The sequence below is a fragment of the Corvus kubaryi genome, unplaced genomic scaffold (assembly GCF_017639235.1).
Source record: "Corvus kubaryi isolate FWS band 111438036 unplaced genomic scaffold, C.kubaryi_AGA036_p1.0 37385, whole genome shotgun sequence".
NCBI classification, from domain to species: domain Eukaryota; kingdom Metazoa; phylum Chordata; class Aves; order Passeriformes; family Corvidae; genus Corvus; species Corvus kubaryi.
This window is the reverse complement of record NW_024581127.1, coordinates 8,038,042-8,058,991: the sequence shown is the minus strand read 5'-3', so window position 1 is coordinate 8,058,991 and position 20,950 is coordinate 8,038,042. Positions and strand designations below refer to the sequence as shown.

Sequence of the window (20,950 nt, the reverse complement as noted above, 5' to 3'; positions counted from 1 at the left end):
CATCCAGCAGTCTTTATACCATAAAAGTATCATACTCTTCTTAACACCACAAATAATCATATTAGCCCTGTTTGTCACACTGGTGTTAACACTTGGTGGTCTTTTCAAAATCCTTTACAAACATGCCATTTTCCAGTATTCTATTTTTTATGCATACTGCAGCACATTTTGTTTGTTACCAAGTCCAGCTCATGCTGTATTACCAACCCTTCATCTGTCATAATTTATCATTCTGGCAGCATTTGTGTCATTCATAGGATTTATTGGCAAGGATTTTATATCTATTTCCATTGTTAATAAAGGTATTAGATTGAGCCAGTACTGACTGCTGCCCAGCAGTTTTATGCAAAACCAGTTAAGTGATTGATCTACAGCATACGGATAGCATTCGGGCATTTCTAAGTGTTGGATAATCGCTCCTTAATTCCTCAAGACCAAAATCTGTGCAGGCAGGAGGTTTAAATTTAAGATAGTTATTCATGTTCCCTCTGTAGCCAATGGAAAGATAAATTTATTTCCACGTGCATCCTGCCGTAAAACATACCCCACTGGTATGTGGCCTGTCTCACTGCATCTTCTCTGGAGCTGGAGCTTAGTGGACTAACTTCGCTAAATTAACAATTTAACAAATTAACTGTGAAATTGCTGAAATTAAGTGATATGAACCCAAGCCTCTACGATTTGGTAGAAGAGAAATACCATCCTAAAAACCAAACTGAAATGCCACTGTAATCTCAAGCATCACTGTTGCATGAACAGGAGGCTTGTGATTACTTTTGCATTTCCTCAGAGCAATGTGGCTGTGGAAAGCAGGTCACCCAACCAGGTCCAGAAGCAGAACAACACAAAGTCCATAATCAAGAGACAAAAAGCAGAAGGGGCAGAAGCCTGTTTTCAGCCTCCATTTCAGTGAGAAAGTGGCTCAGCGTGTGCCTTATCGACATGATCCATTTTCTCTGCATAGTCGGGTCACACACCAGGAACAAGATCCACTGAAGGGCAAGTTTGAGGTAAATTAACATGACGGATTCTATGAAAAGTAGATGTACACTATAAACAACAGCTCCTGATTTATAACCAAGTCTAAAATTACTGACATAATATTTTCTGGAGCTGTTGCATATCCTCTACTCTTGGGTGAAGAAAATTCAAAGGAAGCCTCAGGCAACATATCAATCACATCAAGGTCTAAAGTAGGAGGAGAGTACTCGAGTTTCTTGGAACTGATGCTGCTTCTTAGACACTGCCTGGAATTCTGGAAAGGTCAGGGGGATTGCTGTGACTACTTTCCCCCTCTTTGACTGCCTCTACAGATGGCTGGGTGGCTGAGGGCTAGCATGCTTTCTTGTTCAGTCGTTAGACATTGTTTCTTAAGTACTGTAGCACTTGCCCAAAAATGTAGAAATGATGGGCCATATTAAACCTTCTACTTCCACCAAAGGGAGTCACAGCATATTTCTCCCAATTTGAAGGCTATTTTTCGACTCAGCAGAAGAATATGATCAACTTCTGTTAAGAAATAAAAAATTGAGGCAGTGGAGTATTAAAAACAACATTCTTCTATCTAGGAATAGTTCTTCTTTCCCAAAAGTATATAAAATTCTTACAATTAGAATTGGCAGTCTTTGCAATATAGTTATTATTCATTGTTGACTTAAATGATACATTGCTGAGATTATTTAATCTGCTGTACTTTATTAGCTCCCTGATGATTACAGGATACAAAGCAGCAGTTAGGACCAAGATGTCATTTGGATATTAGAATTACAGTGACAAAGAGAAGACATTGAAGGTCAAGGAAACGATTTATATCTTTATACACAGAAGATTGAATGCTGACCAGTGTTTCAAAGTATGATTGGAAAATTACACTTAGTGGTCATGTAGTTCTAATTCAAGAGAAAAACACTCATTACTAGGGACAGGGACAAGCATAATTTTATAATCCTCAACTGCTCAAGTTCAGTTAGTGCAAATGGATGAAAACCTTGAGTGCATCCAACTCTCATCATTGTTGTCATCATGTACAATGTACCTGATCTAAGGTCTTGAAATTAAGTTACAGAGCTTCACAAAGGAGCACTCTTGTTTATTTTTACAATATATTAACACAATTGACAACGTTTTCTTCTAGCATAGCCAGTGACCTAAAAATGAGTATATTTGTACTGTGTAAGGCACTATTGGTCCTCTGTTGTGTATAAAGGAGAATCCAAGGTGACTTGCTTTGTTATAGATACCCATTTTCTAGACATCCACATTTATCCAGGACACTCTTATCCAGGATATCAGCCAAACCACACTAGTCATAAAATATGAAATTATTAAGCTTTCCTTTACTGACATTTAGGGTTAAATCCTCTATTTGACATAGTCCAAGTACAGATTGTTTTCTTGGTGGCCACAGAACAGCTGGTGAATTGCCTATACTGCAGCTCAGCAAATTACAATCTTATGACTGAATTAAAGTTATCTGCCTTTAATTATCACAGCTGAAGCTGAAGATCCAAGCCAACAACTCCTTCTGGTTTGCAGGTACATGTTCCTACTCTGATACTGGGACATGCAGAAATAGATTACTTACAGTGACGTTTATTTCTGTGTTTTGAGAAATGGATTACTTAAGAAGTCCAAATATTCTTGGAGTTCAATTTGATCGTGAGACTCTTTCATACATGCTGGTTTATTGCAGCAATATCACAGCACAGAGCTTCCAGTAAGAATGTTAGACACAAGCAAGTAGCTCGTCTTTTCCAGATGCCAGAAACTAAACACTGCTTTGAAGTAAATCACTGGATAACCCCAAAAATAATTGCATTATAAAGTGTAATATAAAATTCCTTGTGCTTTAGAAATAGCTTTTCAGGGAAGGGAAAAAGGTGTGCATGATTTGCTTGGTCCCTATAGCTGGAAACACCTTCCACCATGTACTTGCTTCACTCCTTGGTGAGGTGAACAAATCTGTGACATTTCTTTTACTCTCATGTCCCAGAAACCTAACCCAATTTTCAGGTTTTTCCTGAGAAGGGAAGTTGCTGCTTCCTAACCTATACTAAAAGAATTCTATAGAGTCAGGAAAAGAAATAAAGTTATTTGATTTTAAAGGAAATGTTATACCAAATTTGTAAAAGGCTTAATTTTTCCATTCTGTTAAGAAAAAAATTAAGAACATTCGGGAGCCTTGCCTTGCCTTTATCCACCTTCATATGTTCACTCAGTAAGGTTCCTCATTTGATAGGCATGTGAATGGAGAAAAAGAGTCACCAATACTTGAAAGAGAGATGTGAATATCTGGACGCGAGGAGAGGCAGCAAAGACAAAGGCTGCAAAATGCAAGAGCTTGAGTTTGAAGACTAGGAAGCGTAAGCAACTTTAAAAAGTATAAGCAACTTTATTGCATGAAAAGTTACTAATATACACAGAGAGGAATAAGCAGTGCAACGATTCTCTTCTGTTTTGCCTTTGCCTTTTCACAAACTTGGTTGAGAAACAATTAACTCCTTTTTCATCCATCTCATTGATGTAGCTCTCTGGAGTCAGTGCCTGCCTTTCCATTCATCTTGATGGCATTAACAAGCCCTAATCTAGGAGAAAGAGAGGCACTTTCCTCTCTGAGCACTCTGGTTCCTGGCAGCACTCTGGCCCTCTTATTCACACCATAAAGCAGGTCGCAGATTATCACAGACAGACACATCTCAAGCTCAACAACTCTTCCTTCAAAAGAGAAAGTTTTTGTCTGCCTGCTTTGTGGAATAGAGGAAAGAAAAGGAGAAGAGAAAGAGTCTTGTGTACTTTCTGCTCTCCAAAGAGGCTCATTATTAGTGTATCATGACAGGCAGCAGAAAGTAGGTTTTGAAGTGTGAGGGACATGCTTTCTGCAGAAGTCATGTTAGGTATTAATTTACCCCAGGTTGCCCAAACACAGACCATCCTCTTGCCTAAAAACAGATTGAAAATTTGGCCATTCACCCACAGAGATTTGAGTCATTGTGACCTTGAATAGTACGAATTCAAACAATCCAAATAGATTTAGTTCAATCTTCAGAATTAGTGTTTTCTATCAATGTTCAACATAACTTTTCCTGTTCAAACATGTTGCTTTGAACAATACAATCAAATTTGAAGATAAAAGGAAAGGTGAGGCAGAAGGCAGATCCACTGGCCTCTGAAATGCACTGAAGAGAAATCTGGGATTGAAGTATTCTGGTTGCACTTGACATTGTCCCAGAATGAATAGGAAAATTGCCACTTCAGTATGAAGACTAAATTATGTAGTTGGCAACCGGTCTTGGTGGTTGTTGCACAAGAACACTCAGTAAGGTGTTTCCACAGATTATTTCACTCATTCAAGCAATATTCAATTTTGAGACTTCAGCTGGCTGACATCACTGCAGACTCAAGCAAGTAGAAGTCATTTTCTCTTCTTACATGTTAAGCAAACCTATAATCTGGAATTATCCTGGTGTGTGTGCTGGCAGACCTGGACTCCGTTTATCTCCAATATGACATTGAATGACCTTTTTAGAATTAAACTGTTCTTTTAGTATGTGTCATAGGTTAGCAAGCATAGTCCCGGAAGGGACGTCCTTGCTAAGGGGTGCTTACAGTTTCCTCTGGGAACTGATAGAACCTATCAGCTGGCCAGTTTGAATATGGACAATTCTCTAAGCCACTTAAAGTTGTGATCACCTCTGTGATCCACATTTAAGAATAGGCAAACTCCCCCTCCAGGCTCTCTCTCGTTTCCGGCGCTGGCACAGGTGGCTGCAGGCCCCGTGTGGGGGCCAGCGGGCCCGGCCAGGCCCTGCTTGGGCCAGGCCGGGCCGGGCCACGGCCAGGCCCTGCTTGGGCCAGGCCGGGCCGGGCCACGGCCATCCTGAAGCCATGGACCTGTTCCAGCCATGATACCCCCCCCCACTGCCTTGCCGTGGGCAGCCGGAGCGGCTCGGCTCTCCCCCCTCTCCACTGCGATAAGAAAAATTCAACATTCCAGCTGCAAAGCTGCAAGGCTGAGGTGAGAGTAACCCTTTTATTGCTGTGAAGAGCTGAAAACCTGAGGGAAGAGAGAGAGGAGATGCTTAAAGCTGAAATTCTGTTGTGAAGCTATGATATATCAGAGTATCCTGTTGTAATTTCATGAAGATATGGGGGGTGGAGTGTTCAACTCGTGAGCAAAAGCACCTGCGCTGAGATAGGCAGATGCTGACGCAGCTGTAATTTCATGAGAAGTTTGGACAGGGAGAGATGAACCAGATGAGGACTTTTGCTCCAAACGGGAAAGGAGAAAACCTCAGTCCGTAGAGATGAACCAGATGAGGACTTTTGCTCCAAATGGGAAAGGAGAAAACCTCAGTTCCTAGAGATGCTCCCAGAGATAGTCCTAACGATGAAGATGATGAAGACCCTTTGCTCCCAGGGAAGGAGAAGGGCCTCTGTTTTTGTTTCTGAACGGCTCAACCTTAAAATTGTACCCCAAAAATCTTCAAGAGTGGACCCTCGAAAGCAGTTGCGGGAAAAGCTGCAAGTTGGGGGAAAGGACTCACACGCAGGCAGAGACTCCTCTTCCTAAATGGACTGAACAATATTTGGAAGTGGGCGGCTGTCTCGTTGTGATAATGTTTTCATAGCATGAGCAAGAAGAGACTTCTCTTTCTAAATGGACTGAACAAGGTTATTATGGAAGTGGTAAACAGACTGAACATCTTAAGGGTTGTCTTTTCACATTGTCAGTGGGAGAAGGGAGGAAGGGGGAGGAGGAGAGTTCTGAAGGTGGTATAATTTTTTTTCTTCTTTTAGGTCTGTTAATAAACTTCTTCATATTCTTTCAAGTTTGGTGCCTGTTTTGCATTTCTCCTAATTCTTATCTCACAGCAGATAAACAGTAATGAGTATTTTGGACCAAACCACTACACTAAATTGGTGTTTCCGCCCGGTTACAAACCGAACCCGCGACAGTATGCAATGGTAATAATCTTGCATTTATCTTTGTAATAGAAGTATGGTACAAGTCGAATCATAGAATCATAGAATCATTAAGGTTGGAAAAGACATGTAAGATCATCAAGACCAAGTGTTAACTCAGCACCACCATGTTCACCACTAAACCATATCCCCAAGTACTACATCCACGTTTTTCCTTGAACACTTAAGGAGAAACTAATCAAGATGGTGCTAATTATATAACTTCAAAATAATGATCTGCTAACCTAAGTATTGATATATTTAATACACTGGGTTTTGTCACATACACTAGAAAGTGACGGAATCTTACAAATTTCAACTTAAGTATGTGTGAATCCAAAGGCCGCCTCTTTTGACTTATTCAGGTTGATTATGAATGTAGGAATTTTAATCTAGATTCCACACTTGCCCAACTATGTATGAAAGATAGAGGTCCCCTCAGGATAAAACTTTACTTACAGCCTAATTCCAATAACATTGAAGCAGGAGGGCCAGCTGGTCCTGGGGTGCATCAGGCACAGCATTGCCAGCCGGTCAAGGGAGGGGATTGTCCTGCTCTGCTCTGCACTGGGTGCAGTGGGTGGTTGAGTGCTGTGGGCAATTTTGGGCACAACAATATAAGAAAAAAACAGTATGGTATTAGACAGCATCCAAAGGAGAGCAGCAAAGATGGTGAAGGGTCTGGAGGGGAAGCCAAATGAGGAGTGGCTGAGGTCACTTGGTCTGTTCAGCCTGGAGGAGACTGAGGGGAGACCTCATTGCAGTCTACAACTTCCTTGTGAAGGAACTTGTAGACTGCAATGAGGGAAGAGGGGAAGACACTGATCTCTTCTGTCTGGTGACCAGTGACAGGTCCCCGAGGGAATGGCCTGAAGCTCTGTCAGGGGAGGTTTAGGTTGGATATTAGAAAAAGGTTTTTCACCCATTGGGTGTTTGGGCACTGGAACAGGCTCCCCAGGGAAGTGGTCCCAGCACCAAGCCTGACAGAGTTCAAGACAATGCTCTCAGGCACATGGTGTGACTCTTGGGGATGGTCCTGTGCAGGGCCAGGAGTTGGACTCAATGATCCTTGTGGGTGCCTTCCAACTCGTGGTGTTCTGTGATTCTGTGATTCTGTGAACAGCACTTTCAAGTGCGAGTCAGGATACTGAGTTAAGCCTCTTCTGCTTTGATCCTAGAACTGGCTGCCAAACAGAAAATTTTTTTTTTAAAACAGTTGCCATAGTCAGATTCTGGACCAGCAAATGTTCAGGAAACTTATGGGTAATTTGCTGTACCAGTTGAGAAAGCAGTCTCCAATATTTTCTGCTTCACAGAGCAGAAGCTGTTATGCAGCTAGATTAGACTGTATTAGGCACATAGTGTTTATGTAGTGCCAACCGACTTGGGTTGTTTGGTTACAGAGAGCCATGCTTGCCCAAGAATGAGCCAGTATGTTGACCTGGACTAGTCTGGATATAGTTGTAGCTAAGCACTTCCAAGCACATGACAGATGTGTACCACCACTTACCCTACGGAATCAGAGTGGTGGTGGGAGTTTTCTCAGATGTATCAGTATGGTCTGCAAGATGCAGTAGCTTCAGTACTGTCCCAAATTGCACGCCTTCTGACTAGCAGCAGGTAGTGTAAGTCTGATCATTATCCTACTAGACACTTGCTGGAACTGGCAAATAAACCTCTCTGGCTTGACTCTCCAATATTGTGTTTTTCAGCCAAGTACTTTTGTTGCTAATGGGACAAAATGCTTAACACCATGTTGTCTTGAGAAATAGTTGTTAGGCAAGACAAGAAGGATATAATGCTATTTCCACTTCAGAAAATATATATTTCTATAGGGGGTGAGATAGTAAAAATGATCTCTCATCATTTCTAAAGACAAAAAGAGTTCAGCCTAAGTAGGTATCATGGTAATCAAGGAACCAAACCATGTAATCTGCTAGGTTTGCAGCTAAAAATTCAGTCTTAGCCTGAACTTGGATTGATGGGCTGAGGCCAGTGGTATGAGGTTCAACAAAGGAAAGTGCCAGGTGCTGCACATTGGTTACAACCACCCCATGTAGCGTTATAGGCTGGGCGAAAAATGGCAGGAAAGCAGTCCAGTGGAAAAGCACCTGGGGGTGCTGGTCAATAGCAGCTGAACATGAGCCAGCTGCGCCCAGGTGGCCAAGAAGGCCAATTGTCTGTATCAGCAATAGTGTGGCCAGCAAGATCAGGGCAGTGACTGTCCCCCTGTACTGGGCAGTGGTAAGGCCACACCTCAAGTGCTGTGTTCAGTTTTGGGCCCCTCACAGCAAGGACAGTGAGATGCTGGAGCATGTCCAGAGAAGGGCAATGGAGATGGGCAAGGGCCTGGAGCATAAGTCCTATGAGGAGCAGCTGAGGGAGATGGGGGTGTTTAGGCTGCGGAAAAGGAGGCTCAGAGGTGACCTTATCACCCTCTACAAGTACCTGAAAGGAGGTTGTAACAAGGTGGGAGTCAGTCTCTTCTCCCAGGCAACTGGCTACTGGACAAGTGGACATAGCCTCAATCTGCACCAGGGGAGGTTCAGCTTGGACATGAGGAAAATTTTATTCACAGAAAGGGTTGATAAACATTGGAATGGACTGCCCAGGAAGGTGGTGGAGTCACCATCCCTGGAAAAATGTTCAAGAAACAACTGGACATGGCACTTAGTGCTATGCTCTAAGTGGAGATCAAAGGTTGGACTCAATGATCTTGGAGGTCTTTTCCAACCTAAATGATTCTGTGATCAGTGATTCTGTGAGCTGTTATAGAGGCAGAGGAAGAACTGTATAACAACTATAAGTAACCAAAACAGCAGAACAAAATTTCCCTATCTCCCACCCTCTGAGAATCAGGAGATGTAGCTTCAGTAGCCACTTCGTGCTGAGGAAATTCAAGCCTGCATACCCCACCTCCCACTAGCACAGTCAATGTATCAGCTTTCTTGGGCAGGGGGCTTCTTCACAGAAGACTTGGGGACTGTGTCAATGACTGGGCACAATCATGCCTTAATTGGGTGAGCAGTTTGAAGGAGCAATAAGCCAGGCACTAAATTAAAAATGACAAAAGATATTTTCAGATACTTCAATACAATTTCAGCAAGTTAGTATTGGCTTACAAGAAGCTACATTAACAAAGCTAAGGCAGAAAATACTGTTAGAACAGAGATATGTACAACCTAAAGCCATATCAGACCATAAAAGCAATTAAGTGATGTTAGCTTAAATAATTTGTCCACAAGACTAAAGTGATATCAGAGAATGAGGAACCCATACCTGCAGGGGCTGAGGAAGAAACAGGATCTGTTAACAAAGAGCACGCATCATGCCATGCATCTCCAATAGAGACCTACAATTTGTCATACCTGCCAGCTGTGATGGAATCCTCCAGAGGGGAAAAAGTAGAAGGCAGAGAGCATTTTAAAGTAATTTTTAGGCTTTGGGATAGCAGATTTAAAGACTCTGTGTACCAAAAATAAGGCTTGAGTATAGTTAGGAATTTGGGCAAAAGAGCTGTAGGGACATTCCTTGCCCACATCTGCTGAAGATGGTGTTGGGAGGGATGCAGCACATAGGGTAGGAAACTCCACCTTCCCTGTGCAAGCTGCCCTGTGCTTCCAGTCCCTCCACAGCATCTTAAACAAGGATCTGGATTACTACCTTACATTAAGCAATACATTTTACAGACACTCCCTTATTGGCGATATGATGTGAGTTTTTTACATGTCGAACACAAACAACATTGACTAGTTCCTGGCAAGACAGCTGTCCAGAGCAGGAAGGGCAGGAATAATGGATTGCTTAGAAAACCTTAGCATTTCTTTCCTCAGAGATCCTTTTGATTCCCAATCCATTATATCTGGTACAAGATGAGATGAAACAAGATTGTCAGTGACAGTGAAATCCACTAGCGAGGTGGCAGTGAAGGCAGCTGCAAGAGGCCGCTGGCCTAGGCAAGGTCAGTGGCTGGGTAGGAGCTGCTGGTTCCTTCTCCCTCCCTCCAGCTGGCAGCGCCCAGGGGCAGCAGTCAGCTGCAGAGGATTAGAGATCGGCTGTAGAGAGCCAGAGAGCTGCCAGCCTTCACACCCACCAGCTCCTCACCACGCTGCAGGAAGAGAGCTCTGGAAGGCTTTAACTCTGAAGGGCATTTCATACTTGGATTTTTTTTTACTTTCCTTTACGTAGAGCACTAGGTCTTTGGCTGTGATCCAAATGCATCTGTAAAAACAGATAGCTTTCTGGCAAAAAGAAGGAGGAGTTCACTGAAAGTTTCAGAGCAAGCTGTCAGATTGAAAGCATAGGAAGCCAGAAACTGCAGCATGCAGAAAGGAGACATACATAAACAAGGCTGCCAAATCCATATATATTTTACCCAGAGTGCAGGTTCAGCAGAGCTTAAATGTTTTAGTCTTGTTGAAATATTGCTCTTACACTTTGTTCTTTCTTTGCTGTCTTAGAAGCAAGTGACATTCTGGAAGACCTCTTGCTTCACAAGAGGGCAGCTGTTAAGAGAAGGACAACCACTGATTGGAATAGCTTAAATTTACAAAATATTACATATTACCAATATGCACTAGTCTCTCATCCCTATTTTAAGATTTTTTCCTCAACTTGATAAAAAGTGTTAAACAAGAAACAAACAAAAGAGTGGAAGGTTTCTAAATGCAGATATGTATGGAAATAAGACAGGTGGTGTTGTACGAGCTGCAGTTACAAGGCAGAGCTGGGGTGGAGTCCGCTTGGGCAGTCCCAAACTAGATGTGACCAACAGTCTTATTGCTCTGTTCAGATGGAGGCTTCAAGAGAGGGTTTCACCTGGATGATCTGGGATAATTCAGAAGAGCATCTGGGGAAGGACTACTAAGGGATTTTCAGAATAGTATTAGCAAGTCTAGTTTTCTAGCAAGTCTTCAAATTGCTAGAAGAAACCCAAAAGTGCTTTGGGAAACATACTACTTTCTTCATTTGCAACTCTGCTGCAATACCTAACTTTAGAGTGACATTTAGGGATAAAGAAGTAAGAAAAGAAAAACACCTTTTTACTTGTGGGGTGGGAGGAAGGTAGAGGGGAAGAACTGCAATGTGCTCTGAGGCAAGTCCATGGACAAGACAAAGCAGGACTCAGAAAAAAGCCGACTTTCATCATACACCCTCAAGAGGAGAAGCCCAAGATGCAAGACTTGTACCATACGTACAAAGAAATCTGACAGATTTGAACATAAGAAACTTTAGACAACCTTAAACTTGTTCTTTAGATCAGGGAGATCCATAGGTAGTTAGAAACATGAAGCACCTGCAGTGCCTACAATATAGCCAGCAAATCAAGATCTTCTCTCATATAAACCTTCAGAAGTCATGAAGTTCAATTTATCATTAATCCCACTATGGCAGTTGCTGAGTACGGGACATATGAGGTGGAACTCTGACATTTTGAACATTCTTATACAGAAATGTCCACATTATGTTCTGGAAACCCATCACCTGCATGCCTGCAGGAGCTAAAGTACCTACATTTCTTCTCATTACATTGAAATAAAACAACAAACCCAATATGCAAATACTCCTCCTTCCTTACTTTTCTGATATTCTGACGCACCTCCCAGCCCACTCCCTGCAATTCATAGCATTCACACTGCCAGATGCCTTGCTCCAGGAATGAGGGACATACATGTTAGAGGAGAGTATGAGAAGTCCAGGTTTTCCTCAGGACTAGCAGTCATCTGGTATGAGCCACAGATGTTTGAGAGCGTATATTATTGCCATGCCATATGCTGAGAAAAGCCAGAATCTCAGCTGTCTCTTGGGAGAAGGCAAGGGTCCAGAGGCTTGCTGTTCCCTCCAGACATATCTGCATTTTTTCTTCATCTTTAAAGCAAGTTCAGAAAATGTAGTTATGCATATTTTAATTGCAAGTTAATGGAGTCAACCACTGGGTTTTGTCTGGGGCTTGATCTTACTATGCCTCAGAGTTACGAGATTTCATTTCTGTTGTTAAAAGCTTTACCACAAACTTAGCTTAGTGTTTCAGAAACACCTTTTAAATGTTTTAATTTTCATGCTCCTTCTTTCAGATATTGGAAACCTGTTTAAGGGTGTGGAGACTCACTGGTTGGGCTGAAGTTTAGGAGGAAATAAAAGAACACAGAATCATGAAAAGTAAAAAATCAGGTGCTGGGGCACACCAGCCCAAGGTCTCCAAAGGTCACAGCCCAGCAGTGTGGCTGGATAGAGTGGTGCCAATACCCAAGGAAACAGCAGATCTCTTGTTGCTGGCGAATCTGACTCCTTCAACAGGGACCATTTGCGATAGTACCCTCAGTTCTGAGTGAGGTCTGAAGCCACAATCGCAAATGAGGGAGCATCAGTTTGGTGCTGGGGACTGAGCACAGGAGAAAGGACCTGCTGTTTCTCCTGCTCATCTCCTTTCCCAAGAGAGAGAAAAATACCACGGAAAACCAATTGGCCTCTTGAACTTTCAAACCAACTGAAGCCAGTATTTTGCAAAGTCAGTGCCTCACGCTATGAGTACTGAAGCTTTAGTTGCACCTTTTCCTGACTAAGCATAAGTCCAAGGCAATTCACCTGTTTCAAATGTTAATCAGAAATGAAAGTAGCAACTTTATGAGCAGAAATGGCATTCCTTTACCTGTTCCTGTCTGCTCCAGCATTAGATCACCTTTCTTGTAGCTACCCTGGGGCCTTAGAACAAAGCCCCAGTCTGGTACCCAGCCAGACAAACACTAAGAAAGGTTTTTGCTTTGTCTAAGTTGCAGAAGTACCACACAGTGCGATATGGTCCCTCCTTCCTAACATGAGGCCTGTTATAGCCCATCTTCTCAATAGGTGTTATTGTGCCTGAACAAGAAGCTTGCATCAAAGCCACGATTCCCTCCCTGCCTGGGGAAAAATCTCCATTTTTATAGCTTTGTCAAGAACAGGTATTTCTTCTTACTATGAATATTGCCACCTGTGGCAGTAATAACCCCATACAGAGGTCACACTCCTTTTAAGAGAGTGTTCAACAGAAGTCATTGTCAGTGTCATCAGGGGTGGATTGATCATGGATGTCTTTTCATGCCGATTTTTGATTCAAAGAGTGAGACAAGTGCGTAAGCACAATACACTGCTGCTCACTGGTAGTCACCAGTTTGATAGCCAGGGCACCCGAAGGAGTTGTACTCTGCTACCCTTCTGGGGCAAGGAGGAACTCGAGAAAGAAGCCTCCATTTAAGAAGTCATAACTGTTAACTTAGGTTTTCACATTCAAGAGTAAGATGTGTTTTTACTTTGACAATTCCGTGTTTACATGAAGTGCCAGGGAAGGTTTAGCACAATGCTCAGTTGAAAGGTCCCCTAGATGGCAGATCTTCACTACAGGAATAAACATCCTCTTTTTCACATACTCTATTGGAAGAGCATCATTGCTCCTGCAAGCCCAAAAGAGCCAAAGGGAGGGTACTGTTGTGCTTATTTTTGTAAAGAGCAGTTTATCTCAAGTAGATCTCCACCTTTGGTCTGACTCACAGAGCAAGATTTAACCCATCATTGCTACCTTCCCATCTACTGATTTCCCCTGCACAGCTGCTGCTTTGCTATTCCACTTCATAGAACCACAGAATTCTTTGATCCGTGATCACTTCTGCTTATCCTGCATCAGGAACTGTCCTCAAATGTCACAGCACCCCAAGACCACGTTGCAGACAGTGCATCATTGTTATTTGCAGACTGGAGCTGCCTCAGTTCATATCAGGATTAAGAGATGAATTTTCTTTGTCAGCTTTTCCTGTACTGGACCCTCACCAGCTTCCTTTTCTTGGTTTACCTCTTACCTGCTGTGGTTTCTTCAAAATTTCTGGTTATTTTGAAGGAGGTTTCTACACTTTTGTTCTTGATGGTATTAGATCACATCGGTGTCAATAACCACAGGCCTGTTTAGCCAGATTGCCCAGCTCTTGCTGTCAAGACACTTCTGCAAGTGACATGAATCACTTGCTTAAACTTCCAGGTTCAGAAGCCTCACTGATTTCTTCATGGCCATTAAAAACTCCAGTCTTTATCAGCAGGCTGTATACATTTGCCCCAGAGAGCAGGCATGATTTGTATTAGATGACATCAGTGCCACAGGTTTATCTCTTGTTACTGGAGGTCTCTCCTGAGGGAAAGGATACCATTGGTAGGATACTTTCCAGCAGAGAAAAGTGTGCATAAGTGCGCTCCCAGATAGCTGCTTGCTTTGAATTAAACATGCAAGTCAAGCCACAAGCTGACTTTCTTCTTCTATTCTTGAGTCATCATGTTCACAAGATATCTACAAATAGCTCAGACTCACCTTAAGTAAGTGCAAGTAACTGACTGCCTGGGGAGGGTGCACTTGTCTGCTCCAAGTTGATTTGCATGGAAAGGTGCTTTGACTCTCCCCAAAAACTCTTCCAGTATCACAAGCATTGCAGACAGCTGTTAACACCAAAGGAAGGCCAATTGCCTCTCCCAGACAGTAGTTTTGAATATAAAAGCCCTGTTTCCCCTCCAAAGAAATGAATGCTAGTTGTAGTAAGCCACACACAGAATAGTTCCCAAAAAGCAAGAAAAGTATGAACAGGAACTGATTTCATCCATGTCGCAGCCTTTCTTTCTGGGCCACTGCAGCAATTCTCACCTGGTACTTTCAGTTGTCATTATCTAATTGCTGGATTTGAGTTTCTATGTTCCTACCATCTGCTCACACACAGTACAGAGTTTCTCAGGCCAATAATCTGAAGTAAAAATACCTCAAGATAATGACACAAACTTGAGGGACCCTCAGAATTTCCTTTTAAAGAACACTTGAACATGTGACACTCTGAGAAAACCAACCAGAAAAGGCACCAGCCACTTCATAATTAGAATATAGTTTTATTTATTTTGAGATGAAGCCAAAGTCAGTGAATATGCAAGAAAAATTTTGAAAAGAATAGGCCAAATCTAAGATTAGCTATTCTAGTCCCCATAGACTTACATCTTAAAGGCACAAGGGGGTAACTAATTATAAATGTACAAACATACTCAGCTCTCAGAGCAATCCAGGCTGGGGACACACTGCCTAGAGAGAAGCCCTGCAGAAAAGGCCCTCAGGGTCCTGGTGGGCAATGAGCTGAGACCTGCGTCCTGGGCTGTATTTTCAGAAGTACAGCCAGTAGGTTGATGGAAGTGATTATTCCCCTTATCTCAGCACTCATTAGGCTGTATCCAGAGTACCATCCAGTTTTGGAGTGCATTCAACAGAGGATCCACAGGATCCTTAGGGGTCTGGAGCACTTGCCCTGTGAGAAGAGGCTGTGAGACTGAAGTGGTTCATCCTGGCTGAGCCCTCCACACCTGTGGGAAAGTGGCCAAGGAGTTGGAGCCAGACAGTGACTGGTGAGGAGATGAGAAATTATGAATGAAAGCTGAAAGTAGAGAGGTTCGGAGAGAAGACAAGGAGACCCTTTCCCCCTTGGCACAGCTGGGCAGGGTGTGTGCTGCCCAGGGAAACTGTGCTGGCTCCATCCTTGGAGTTTTCTGATCCACGAAAGGGCACAGCTCTAAGCAGCCTGATATGGGCTCAGAGGTGACCCTGCCCGAGTGGAAGGATGCACTGGAGACCTCCTCACTTCCCTTGCCATACAAATATCCCTAAGATCTTGCAATCCTATATAAATAACTCTTCTATAGCATTGTTACTTACGAAGACATCAAGTAGAAAAATACGTGGTCCACAATACTTGATGCCTAGCAACCAGCAGAGTAATTCCTGGAAATCCACATAAAGAGAATTGCAGGGGCTGGACTATGCTCTTATTAGCTGCTTTTTGCCGTTGGAATAGCACATTACAGACAAAGGAAGGTCTAAGAACTTGCTCAACTGCTTTCTGATTGTTTTTTGTGAACTGAAGTGTGACAGGGCTTAGAAGATCAGTCAAGATGGACCCATTATGTCAGGCCTGTACACAACTTGACTCAAACAAATTGATGCCTTAACAGCACAAAGAGAGAAGAAATTAAGTGTCCAGGGACCTTTGCTGAGTCGATACTAGAGCCTAGCTTTATGCCATAATTACTCAAAATGCTAGTCATTGGGACATAATTCTTCAGAAAGCATGGGTGTAAAAGGGAGAGAAATCCTCTGTTTTGTTATTTTTCTTCTCACAGAGCCCTATATCCCCTCTACATTACATAAAAGTGTATTACAGACCTATTCTTTGATTGATTCAGGTGGTGCAAGGACAAGGAGAACCCAATCAAGGAAGCAATTTTATTGCCTTAGCCTTCTATAAATCCAGCATTCACTTTGTGCTCCAAATCCACTTCTTCCTGTAATTCTGTATTTCTCTAGAGGAAATTTCTGAAAGCAGGGGTGCTGAAAGCAAGCTAAATGATCCCAATGAGCCTTTTGAATTGGAAAGTCTAGGAATTGAGCTGTGTGCATTTGATATAATGGACTGAAATGAAAGAGTATGGGAGAGAACATTAATTTTTCTCTGAGGGTTGAGCTCAAGCCTACTTTTTTATTCTGAAAGGTAATTTGATTTAATTATTTGCCTTTAAGGTAAAGTGTTCTTGAATGACAAAAATAATTAAATAAAAACACGACAGTGATCTTTGTGCTAGTAAGGGCATATGAATAATAGCACTATGACCTACTGGCAAAGGAGGGGCAGGGGAGGAAGAAAAACACTGGGCACTGGGACTCCCTCTTCATTGGTCATTCCAGAGCATCATGTGGCCACAGCTCCTTTTTAAAGATAAGTACTCTTCTCCTGGAGCTCATAATATTCTCCTGTTCTGCATTTCTGTTTGAACCTGTGGAAGACATCTTTCTAGCCTGACAAAATGTGTGACCAGTTTGTGGGCACCTGGAAGCTCCTTTCTAGTGAAAACTTTGAGGACTATATGAAGGAACTGGGTGAGAATTGTTATTTCAACTTCTTGTATCTGGAACAGGGAAGGAATGCCAATTTTGAACTTTAGCCTTTACTTGCTTTTTCTGGCTGTGCTGTTTATCAAGGGGGGTTGAATCCACTATTTTGATCAGGTGGTCTTAAACTGGAGAACTCGTCTGTTTCAATTAGTGGTGTTAAATTCCTGTAAAGAGGAAAAGCTTTGATAGATATGAATAATTTCAGGTAAGCCAAGTCTAGGCATGCCTTATTAGTAGTGTTACAAATGGAAGTAAAACACATCACTGCAATATTTAGTGTGAATTAGCTTTTATCCTTGGACACGCAAATCAGCGTGATGCTAGAAAGCAGCAAGTTTCCTTATGTCTATAAGCAACACACCTAAACAACTTTAAAATGCTACTGGATTAGGACACCAGTTAATTGCCACAGCTATTATATTGAATGAAACTCTGTAGCTGCCTCCAGTGAATATTAACAAAGACAATTGCATGGATTCATGCAGATACTTGCAAAGATTTGATGTCTAATGCTTTTCTCTAAGGGTGTAGACTTCTCACTTAGAATTAAAATTGGGATTTAAAAGGGTTCAACATTCTGTTAGTGTGGAGGAAGCAGGGGGTAACTTGCACAGATTCAATTAGTACATGCTAAAAAGCTGGGGGGTTATTTGCAGTTTAGGGGTAAAATACTTACTATGATTTCAAGGAATGAGACTCTTGCACTCTTAATCTTTACTCCACATTTACTCAGGACATAACCATTGCCAGCTCTTTCTTAATCATTTCCTTATATTCAACCTACCCACTTGTAAATATTAAAAGTGCTTGCTTTTTTTTCCTTGTTTGTTTGTTTTGTTGTTTCTGTGGCTCAGAAATTGTCATATATTTATGCTTATTTACATTTAGACACAATAAGCATACAAGTTAGAGTACAAGCTATGAAAATTATTCTGAAGTCTATGTGCAAATATCTGGCATTAAAATAATTTCAGTCTTCAAAATATTGCTTTTACTATTTTGACAATGAGAGGGTAGAGAATTTCCTTACATCAACCCACCCAGCTTGGTCCATAGCAGTACCAAGTGAGATTTTATAAAAGAATCTCTGTAACATAGAGTTAATAACACTCAGAAAGCAATAGGGGAAAAAGCACTGAGAGGGTTTTTTCCAATGTATAAGAGCAAAGGATTGAGGAAAGATAAAAATTTCATAGTGCCCTATCTTATTTACAGGTGTGGGGTTTGCTACCAGGAAGATGGCTGGTGTGGCCAAGCCTAACGTAACTATCAGCATCAATGGTGATGTGATAACCATCAAAACAGAAAGTACCTTCAAAAATACAGAGGTCTCTTTCAAGCTGGGTGAAGAGTTTGATGAGACCACAGCAGATGACAGAAAAACAAAGGTGAGTCCAGAAATGGCATTTTGCAAATACATCTCTCAAAAGGGATGTGTGAGCAGCAGGGTAGAGTTGTGATTTTTACATCCAGTGCAGAAATGCTGCCTCCCCAGGTAAGAGTGCTCTGGGTGCTTTGTGCTTAGTGCTGTTTGGACCTGGAGAGCCTTCTCCTCAGACCAGAGCACCCTGATGAAACAGACACACTTCGTTTTTTTGCTTTGGTAGAATGTCATAACCCTAGACAACGGTGTGCTGAACCAGGTGCAGAAGTGGGATGGAAAAGAGACTATCATAAAGAGAAAAGTGGTGGATGGGAACCTGGTGGTGGTAAGTTAATTTTTGTTACTTAATCACTGAATTCAGCGTGCAGAATTCATGTTTGGCTGATGTATGACTTCGGATTCAAACACAGGGAGGGAAAGCACCTGAAAGGGCTCTGTTCACTTGGTGAGAAATCTCTCTGATTGAGTCTAGAGTGTAAGTTTAAACTGAAAAGCTGATAAACTTACGGAATGGTACGGAAGTGCCTCTTCTCCATAGCAAGACATGGTTAGGAAAGTGTAGGAAGAAAAACCCAACATCCCTATGAGGGAAACTTTTATATATGTGAATCTCTGAGTCCTGAACAGTATAGAGGAAGCATTAGCAAAGCCCACATTAAATACATCCACTCTAGGCTGATGCAGAATACTCCTGCTCATCTTCAGCAGAGGCTTAACAGCCATCTGTGGGAATCCTGCTATGCATCACCAACAACTGTGTTAATAATATGGTGTTAGAGCAAGGAAACGTGTCCAAGCTCTGTTGGTTGGTTTTATCTGGTCAGAGACTATTGTGCTTGACTTGGTGCCAGTAAGGCCCACCTACAGTCTGGGGCTTCCCAGCTCTGCTTTACAGTTTTAGAAAACACACTTTGAAGAATCTGGGACAGGACTAAATGTTCATAAAAGGCAGCTGAGATTCCTACATGCTGCAAAACAATACACACACACAAAATTCCTGAAGAGTTCTCCCCTCCCCTAGGGAAAAATAATGTGTCCATAAATTCAATATTTAAATTTCTTTGGATAGAGACCAGAGGAGAATAAATAGAAATAGTTTTAATAACAATTTCATTAAGAAAAATTGAACAAAACAGAGTTTGATCTAACAGAAAAATAGATGAGGACAGAGCCTAACATGCAGAGGCTGACACTAGCAGCTCCAAGTCTGAAAGCTCTCTGTGTGTGCATGTTTTGTGCACACGTGTGTGAAGAAGACAAGACACAGCTGCAAAAGGTGAAGGAAGAAAAGGTTATAGCCCAAGTCCCAGGTCTAGTCAGCCTCCACAGAAGTCCTAGGAGCCTTCATTAAAGATTTTTAAGAAAAGTTTAGGAATCTCCTGGGGGTCGCTGGAGCAGTTCTTGAAAATTCTTTCACTCCTGTGCTTGTTTTTCAGACTTCTGTTGCTGAAGCTCTCAAAACTTGAGTTTCACTCTTTTGGCAATTGGCTTTAGAGGAGGAGAAATGCAAATTTTTCTTAAACTGGTTCCCAATAGATAAGTAATTCTCTACCTTCTGACTAACAAACATTTAGTGAGAGATAAAAGCTGATGGAATTATCTTTTCTTTCCAGGAATGCACCATGAATAATGTTTCCTGCAAAAGAGTTTATGAAAAAGCATGAAGAAGCCACCTTCACACGGGACTAATGCTTAAAGCTGGACTAAAACAACTTAACCAAAGGAGAAAAGCTCCACGAATCTGTTTTAAAGAGAACTGTACTTTTTTCAGATATATCCCAAAGCAGATACACGCACTTAGTCTCATTTGTTGTTCAATAAAATGTTCTGCTTTATACAACATGTGCTTATGCTGGAGTTTGTCAGAATGGGGCTTGGGGGGGATGCAGTGTGGGAAGGGGTGCTGTGCAGGAAAGCACTGTGTGGAGCCAGTACCACACTCAGCCAACGTGACCCATCTCCCTCAGAGGCAACCCAGTGCGTGGCACTTGTGTGACAGTGGCAGATGTACACCTGAGCACAAAAACATCCTCTGGTGAGGGCTGCGTGTGGGCTAGCCCTTGCAAGGAGTCTGGGCACAGCCAGGGGAAAAATGGGGCTGCTCTTCTTGGCTTCAAGCAGAGGTTGTTGTTCCTGGGGCAGGGGGGAGGATGATCTGTGGATGCCTGGTGTTGGCTTCCAAACATGAGCAGGGTACCAGGCACCTCCTCTGTGCACAAATGCAGACAATTTTAAACCCAGGGACCATTTGAAGCAGCTTGATCCTGTCCTTTTCCACCTCAAGGGTGAAATTATAGCAGCTGTAACTTTCATCTGTGATTATTTTGTCAATGTGCCTGTCTTGAACATCTCATTTTGTCCTAGATAGGCAAAATACCTTGAATTAAGAATCATAGCTTAAAAAATATTCAGGTTTACTAAAAGCCAGTACGATTTTGCTATGGGTACAACCTTCTTTATTACCTACATGCATTTTCTATTAACTCCTTAGGCTTGATCAGTCTTGGGAACATGAGCCTTTCCAGATGCAAAGCCCTTTGGACACCATGTTTTTCAACTCTGCTTGTTTTTGAACTACTGTCTTCTACTGTCCATAGTCCTGGTCTCCTGTTTCAAAACTTTGCATCTACAGAAGCCATGATTTCTACATCTGGGAGGGCTTAAAT

At 42.2% G+C, this 20,950-nt stretch overlaps 1 protein-coding gene across 2 annotated transcripts; it reads left to right on the top strand.

Annotated features, from left to right (window-relative positions):
• Positions 1–16,710: 16,710 nt before the first annotated feature.
• On the top strand, positions 16,711–20,124 carry LOC121668495 (fatty acid-binding protein, adipocyte). Of its 2 annotated transcripts, none has more exons than XM_042036385.1 (4): positions 16,711–16,885; positions 18,116–18,288; positions 18,508–18,609; positions 19,721–19,943. In XM_042036385.1, exons 1-4 carry the CDS (start codon positions 16,813–16,815, stop codon positions 19,748–19,750), a joined length of 378 nt encoding a protein of 125 aa, XP_041892319.1. In that variant the 5' UTR covers positions 16,711–16,812; the 3' UTR covers positions 19,751–19,943. The 2 variants fall into 2 exon arrangements, with proteins under 2 accessions (XP_041892319.1, XP_041892318.1); XM_042036384.1 differs by having other exon boundaries at positions 16,720–16,885; positions 19,898–20,124.
• The last annotated feature ends 826 nt before the right edge of the window (positions 20,125–20,950 follow it).